At 40.5% G+C, this 8,150-nt stretch overlaps 1 protein-coding gene across 1 annotated transcript in view; it reads right to left on the bottom strand.

Moving 5' to 3' along the window:
- Positions 1-2,164: 2,164 nt before the first annotated feature.
- LOC310670458 (uncharacterized protein) overlaps positions 2,165-8,150 on the bottom strand; it is a 53,434-nt gene continuing 47,448 nt past the window's right edge. The window contains exon 11 of the mRNA XM_083425847.1: positions 2,165-3,139. Within this exon, the coding sequence (XP_083281973.1) occupies positions 2,944-3,139 (196 nt within the window). The 3' untranslated portion in view covers positions 2,165-2,943. The remainder of the gene's footprint in view (positions 3,140-8,150) is intronic.

The raw sequence follows: 8,150 nt of genomic DNA, 5'->3' as shown, positions 1-8,150 counted from the left end.
TCCAGTTGAACAAGAGCGCTCACTTTTGCAAGTGAATTCATGTGACATCCCTAAAACACTGATCTCAAATGACATGGACAGGGGTCAGGGAAAACCTACATCAGATATCTGTGGAGTAAGTGGACAAATCCTGCAAAGGACTGGTAGCTGGTTAAAGAAGAGTAAGCAGAGAGTAGAATTAAATAGCTGGCTCAACCCTTGGTGCTAGATGACAGCATTTACTGTGAAGGGACAAAGGGAAAATCTCCCTGTCAAAGCAATGCCCCTTTAGCCTCCTTAAATAAGTAGTTGTGGTTGTGATAGATAGCTCCTTGCACATCAATGCATATGTGAAGAAAGGAATTCTACTCCCTCCCCAATGCTTGATTACAATGAACCACCTTTAACATTTTAATGCCTGGGTTGGGGATTATTATTTTTTGGGAACAACTTGGTGTCATCAGCAATAACTCCATATTATTAACACCAGTCCAAAAGGAATCAATCCCAGTGCAGAGCTTTGGAGAACCCTGCTTCGTACACCCCTCCATTACGAGAACTGATTATTTTGCAGGCTACTCTGTCATATTGGTGAGGGTATGCCCCTCTCCTGTACCCATGAGGTTGATCCTTTACACCAAGGTTTATGATCTATAAGCCACGATTTGGGAATTTGGAAGCCCCTTGTAGACTGCAGTACAATCGTTTCTACTTAGTTCAGAAAACGCTGTGGTGTTACAGACCTGTTGGCATATTTATAGCTCAAGGAGCTAGTCCAAAAGATTACTAACCAATCCCACTTTACCCGCCATTACTATGAAGAAGTATATACTCAAACAATATTGTTGGTGGAGGAAGGGAGAAGCACCATTGATTTGAACAGAAGGACTAAATTATATGGTCTTATGACTACAATGTGATTCATATCATAATTTTGCCCCAGATGTTTCCAGTTTGAAAGTCGGAGAAGTCATTATTGGACATAAAAGTTTGGTTCGCAGTCTGCTTACTCCATAGTCTTTCCACTAGGTCTGGAAAAAAATAAGGCTTTTTTTCTTCTTCTTATTATTATGCCAATTGCAAATGGTGGCTTATGTTTCAAATTAGCTGAAGTTTGTTATTTTTCCCGCTTAGGTGGGGTCTAAAACAAGCTGTTCACAAGAGGTCCAGCCACAGTATACAAGTCCCCCTAGAATTAGTTGGAAGAACTCCTGATGAGTTCACTCCTGTTTGTACATTAACCTTGGGATGAAAGGCCAGCCACAGTCATGTGAGAATCAAACCAAGTTTTCCAAAGCATGACACAATTTGATGGAAGTGTACGGGGCTCACAGAAAAATGTTTCGTGAGCCCAGAAAAACAATGAAAAAGCTTTAAGTTTTTAATGGTTCCACTTGAAGAATTACTAAGAGGTTGTTGACTCCAGAGGCCACACTGTAATGTTTGGAAGAAGAAACGGGTCAGGGAAGGAAGAACAGCCAACTTAGCTTGTGATGGGCAGTAGAAAGTCATGAAGGTGGCTGGAAAATTAGGCTAAGAATACAGCTCATCTGCCCCCCTCCATATCAGCATTTGCCGAGAGCAAAAATTAGTATCCCAGATGAATGTTGGTGTTTGCATAGGGCCACGTCCATAGATTTGTCAGATATACAACACTTTATGCAAAGAAAATATAAACTCCATATTTATAGCAGTAAAGGGCAATGGAAGGGCCACTGTGCCCTGCAGATGGACAGCTTTCCCCACCATTTCTGGAGCTATTGCCAGTCTACAGGTGCCTCACAAGTAAGGATGCTTGAGGAATTCGACCTTGTAATGCAACTGATCTCATCCTCACTTCCTAGACTGAAATCCGGACTAGAAATTAGTTTATCCCCCAGCTATCAGCCTTCCTAAATATTTTGCTGCCGTTCTCAGCACACCTTCAAAAATCAGAGCTACACTTTAAAATGTGTGTTTTGAGAGACACTATGTTGTAAAATGTGTATTTAAAATGCAAACGTTGTGCAGCATTTTTTAAAATGGGATGCAGGTCAACCCTGGGCAAGAAGACAGAAGGCAGCACAACAGTTCTTCCACTGCCTATCTCTGCATTGTGGTGCAAGGGAAAGCGTGCCACTGCTTACAAAATGTGGTCTGAGCATGGAGCACCACCAGAGCAAATAACAAACGACAATATCAAAAATGAATTAGAGAAAGTGATTTTAATTTTCCAATGCAGAATGCAATCCCAACACCTTTTAGAGCAATTGCTGGAATCATTTCCATTTAAAGCTGGGGGTGGGCGGGGGCTACAGCACAAACCGACAAACATTGACTGTCAATCCTCAGTTTACTTTCTCAAGACAAAATCCTGCTGCAAGAATAACTTAGCATTTCAAGCATTTCTCTTCCCACCCACCCCCATGCAATTCCCCCCCCCCCTATATTTGACATTACAGCTGCAGTAGAAGTATCAACAAATTTTCTTGATTAATTGAAGCAGTAATTTAGCAAAGATTCAAACACAACATTCAAGCTGGCAACAGGATGTCTTCTCTGTTGGCTAAAATATAGGATCCTACTTTATTTTTATTTTTTTCAGTACAAAATTATTTGCATAGTGGCAATCTGTTTACTCCACTGAACTGAATGTGTCGATGGAGGGAAAATCAGTGTGTGTGTGTGTGTGTGTGTGTGTGTGTGTGTACTAGTATAGCATTCAGTCTAGGGCAGATTTTTTTAAAAAAATAAGCAAACCTCCACATGCTGACTTCTGTTAAGACAAAAGCTGCTGTAGATTGGGTCTAAAATAGCAGTTTGGAAATTAAAAGCTCTATTTTTTGGAGGAAGGAATTAATGGACAATGTCAAGAGAGAAGCTGAACACTCGTAACTCGTGCAGAACTGCAATGTGATCAGGGGAGTCTTTCCTGTGTGCCTGTCATTCCTCCGCATGCATTGAAAGAGCGTTTCCATTCCTTTTCTACCATAAGCTTTGCCCTCCTTCAATGACTAAGTTGTGGCCAGTCATATAATCTGAAGCTTCAGATGCCAAGTATACGACGGCAGCTTGCAAGTCTGTCACTTGAGCCAGCCTTCCGGCAGGGATGTCCGTGAGCCAGCACTGCACAAGAGGTTTCAGCTCCTCAGAATGGATGAGCGGTGTTTCGACAATCCCCCTGTATAAACATATAAGACACAAACCGACTTGTTATGGCTTCTTTCTTTTTTCTTTCTTTCTTTCTTTGCTTTGCAGCACAAAATTGCAACAATACAAAAATAGCCCTGGGGGTACTTTTCAAACGAAGGATGAGAAAGATTCCAAACCTCCCTGGCTAAAAGCCACCAGAAACTTCAAACATGATTCCCGTTAAATGTCTTTCTAATATAGTTTTTATGTATCATCAGTGTGTCCTTCATTTATTTCCACATTAGCGATACATTATTTAGCATAACGTCCCAATTGAAAGATTTGCCTCACAAACAATCCCATCATCTAAATTGAAAGTGACTTGCGAGCGTTTACCTACAAATAGATTTTTTGGAACTGGACATAGCAATTATTCTATTCATTAGGAGACACTGCGAAAGGGGGTCTACAATATGTTCAGCGAATGCAGGCGGTTCACATGCTATCATTTCAAGAGGAAGGCATAACCATAATTTTTTTCTTTTCTAATTTTAGAATAAAAAAGCTTGAAGGAACTGGTTCCTAATATCTTCCAGCTTAGACACCTTCTCTGCAATATGACAGAGAATTTATCAGGAAATGTTTGCATATATATATATATATATATATGCAGGTTTTGGTGTCCTCGGGTGTCTTCCCGTGTAAAAGTTGGGGTGTCTAGGCGACGTTTCGACGAGGTCTCACTCGTCATCTTCAGGCTGGTGCTTTCGGCTTCTTGTTACTGGAACAGAGCAGGATCTCAGTGTTTGAGTTCCTATAAATACTGTTGAGGAGGTGTGGTGTATAGCCTCCAATGTTCTGGGCAGAGAGGAGGTTCCCAGGCTAGTGTGCCTTTTCTTCTTTTGTTCCTTAATTACTTGAGGGATATCTTGAGTGATTTCTTGAGTGATTTCCTGAATCCCACTTAGGTGGGTCATTAGGTGTGGATTAGTTGCTAAAGCCTTCGTGTCTTGAACTCTTGAACTTTGTGAAGAGTTTTTCTGAGAAGATGGCTGTACTGCACTTGGCTGTGCTCTGGCTTGGCTTCGTGTATAGGGGCGAGCTGTGGTTTTGTGGCCTGTGCCAGCCAGATCTGTGTAGGGATTGCAGGGGGGTGCAGCATCCGGAGGTGCCACCCTGGTTTGGCTACTGGATGGTGTCTGTAATTTATCTGTGGAGAGGGTCTGGGTTTGGGTCTGGTGTGGTTGATTGGTGATGGCGTTCTGTGTGCCTCTGGATCTGGTGTCAGATTTTGTGGGGAGGGCTAATTTCCAGATGTCTGGCAAGCGGGATGTGTCGTCACGCTTGTTCATGTTGTGAGGGTGTTTCTCTATCTCGATGGCTTCCATGATTATTCTCTTGTGGTGATGTTCCATGTTAAAGAGCAATTTGGAATCTGCAAAATTAATTTCGTGTCCTGTTTCTTTCATGTGTTGGAAAAGAGAGGAAGTTTTTTCTTCTTTTTTGACGGCATTCTTGTGTTCTGCGATCCGTGCATTTATTCGTCTGTTTGTTTGTCCAATGTACGTGGCTGGGCAGACTTTGCAGGGTATTTCATAGACCCCTTGGTTTTCCAACTGAATTTTATTTCCAACCTAAGTGGGATTCAGGAAATCACTCAAGAAATCACTCAAGATATCCCTCAAGTAATTAAGGAACAAAAGAAGAAAAGGCACACTAGCCTGGGAACCTCCTCTCTGCCCAGAACATTGGAGGCTATACACCACACCTCCTCAACAGTATTTATAGGAACTCAAACACTGAGATCCTGCTCTGTTCCAGTAACAAGAAGCCGAAAGCACCAGCCTGAAGATGACGAGTGAGACCTCGTCGAAACGTCGCCTAGACACCCCAACTTTTACACGGGAAGACACCCGAGGACACCAAAACCTGCATTCCTGTACCCGTGAAAATCTACGAAAGCATATATATATATATATATATATATATATATATATATATATCTCCCCCCAAAAATATATGAATGAGAGCCAAAGAATCCACAGCACTCCATAAACATTTGGTGGGTGTTTAGGGCTTTAACAATAACTGATTTGTCACCCTCCTCCTTAGCAACATATTTGTATTTTGAGAAATGTTATAATTCTCTCCCCCCCAGTCCCTGTATAAATATATTTACATAACTGGGCCTAACAAGAAATTACATTTAACTTCTCAGAAATGACAATAACTAAAACCTGAGCTGCCAATTCCACTTCATTAGTGTGGTAGAAATGCATTCCAAATGTTAATAAAAATTCCAACATGCTGATAAATTAGTGCTTCTAAGGAACATGTGACACCTTGGTTAACATATTCAACCTCAATTATATTTCTCTTCAGCACCCTGTTATCTGGAACCTTTGCTGGCAATCAGAGGTGCTGTTTTTCAGCGGCCAATTTTCTAGATAATGTAGCTTATCAACACTGTGGGTAAACTTGCCAATGAAATCAGACTGCACTGAACCACACACGCGCTAATTGCATCTCTTTTTTATGCATATTTACAGACTGTCACTTCAAAGAAATCAGTGGCCCATTGAGGCAGCCAGTTAGCTGGAAGAATTGCCTCTTGCAAATGAAAATTAGCAAACAAGCTAGTGATAAATATGAAATGAACAAAGTCTCGAAATGCCGTTTTGTTCTCAAACTTCATCCTCATCCCAATTTATGCTTCCAAAGAAACAGGGTTTAGAAACACTGAATTCTGGGAACGAGAAACCCCCGCCTTGTACTTTTGTTTTAAAAGAAACTCTTGCGATATTGTTTAATGGATGTGGTTCAGACTTTGCTCTCGTTCTCATATACATGTTTTAATTTTTTTGCTTAACCGGGGCACTCTTCCACAACCCTACTTTCTTTTCAGTCTGAAACTGACAATAAACAGGATAGCTATTCAGAAATAATACCACACAAGGGCAACACGATTGACCTCTGGCACTATCCTGCATTCCAAAGTAATATTATAATCACAATATTATTTTCCCTAAGTAGTTCCCTATCCCAGTCTTCTCAACCCCTTGACTCTAGCACATGTTTTCTACGAAAACAATTTGATTTTTCAGTTGCAAAAGAATATCAACAGGCTTATCATTTACTGTTACTCAACAACATTTCCTCCCATGTATATTAGATACATGCACACACACACACAAAATATGAAACAATACTAGGCTTGGATCACACTGATAATAATAACAATAACAACAACAATAGCTATCAAAATGTGTTAGGTGCTCTACGGATGATCCAAAGAAGGCCAGCCCTATTATTTTATTTTACTTTTAGTAGACATTTGGAGACTGGGGTGGGGGGGCATCAATCCCATTTTTTCACACATTTCCTGTGAATCTGATTACAATTCAGTGCCAGTTTTATTTGCAAATGTTAGCAGGGTGTGGCCTTAGGCTTCATGCTACATCATTTTATTTTCTATTCATCAGAAACTAGATAAACAGTCTGGCTTTTATCATTTAAACCAGATCCAAGCAGCATCTCTTTCTATGTGGAGATAGATTCAACAACCAATTGTGTAACAAATAGATAGATCGCTCAGTTTGTTTACCTTTTCACCAAACAAAATGTTTTTTAAAAAAACAAAATAAATGAATGGGTTTATTCAAATGAGGAATATCCACACAGAGATATTTGGTGGGGTGTATATGTGTGCAGTGATGCAGTTTGGTAATTTTAGACTCTGGAATCAAGGGGAAGAGCTCCTATTAATTCTGCTGAGTATGGCCTTGAGCGTCTGCCTGAAAGTCCAATGGCACCCTTGCTGGGGGGAGAGACACAGTCATCTCTGACAAGTCTGTCTACCCAGAAGTGTGTATAATGGGGAGGAGAGGAGAGCAAGCTTAGCTTCTCCCCACAACAAACAATACTGGGCGGGAGGTTTCTGCAGTAAGATCTTTGCAATTCTCCACTAGGGAACAAAATAGGATGAAGTAGGACTGCTTGAATGAAACTTTCCACCTCTCTCCATTTAACAGGCTAACAGGATCATCAAACCTGTCCATTATAGTCCTTTTCCAATCTTAAATTCGGTTCTCCACATTTCCACAAGGTTTTGTTTTTTTAAAAAAAATCCTCATGAACGTTCATCAGCATTTTAGTGTGAATTATTCCCAATAAACACATTTTTTTGTATGCAGTTTTGACAAACGTACACATTTTTGCAAGCAGTTATTCTTCTTATACTGCCTTTTAATACGTTGTTTTCACTGCTATATGCATTTTTAGAACAGAACAGAATCGAATATCTATATTTATTGTTTGGTTGTCAAACTGCCTCACAAAATTCAGACAAGCATGTATTTTGACGGATAGCTGTGTTTGGTTCACACATTGGTTCAAAATATGTAAATTAACTAATTTCTCAGTAAAATAAACACAAAATTCAATTTCGTCCTTAATAGCAGGACAACAACCAGCTTTCTGAAAGGAAGGCCTCAGAAACCCTCCTGAGCATACAGAAGTCCTGTGGATAGCGCTGCAGCCAATGCCTCCAGGCAAATAAAACCCAGAAAAACTGAAATTTCTGAAGTTAATTATGATATTCATAAATTATAGAGCACGGTACCACATAGTAGAACTTAGGCCTTTCGTTTAATTATGCTGGCGGTGGGAGGAAACTGAATGCTTTATTCTAAAGACAGCATGATTTAGGAGTGTTCTGGTTTGGAAAAATAAGCAAACGAGAACAACAACAACAACAACAACAACAACATCATAGTGGCTTGTAAGAAAGCTTTTGGGTTCTTATACAAATATTAGATATGCCCCAGTATACTGCACATCTTCTGGGAGAGGCTCGGTGCCAAGATGGGCAATTTAATGCTGGAGATGGAAAAACCCTTTTAGGCAAATGTGCGTTGGCTCTTAACCATTCTGAGCGGTGACAAGTGCCAAGGCGTTAATTCTCTGTCTCATCTGGAATGCAATGCTGTTGCATAACAATGGCTTATCACACTATCTAGGTTCCCTTCACGGGAGATGCAGAACTGACATTTCGCTGCTGA

The sequence above is a fragment of the Podarcis tiliguerta genome (genome assembly GCF_965153285.1).
Source record: "Podarcis tiliguerta genome assembly, chromosome: 2".
Taxonomy (NCBI): Eukaryota; Metazoa; Chordata; class Lepidosauria; order Squamata; family Lacertidae; genus Podarcis; species Podarcis tiliguerta.
Note: the sequence above shows the minus strand (reverse complement) of the source record. Positions and strands in the feature narration are given on the sequence as shown.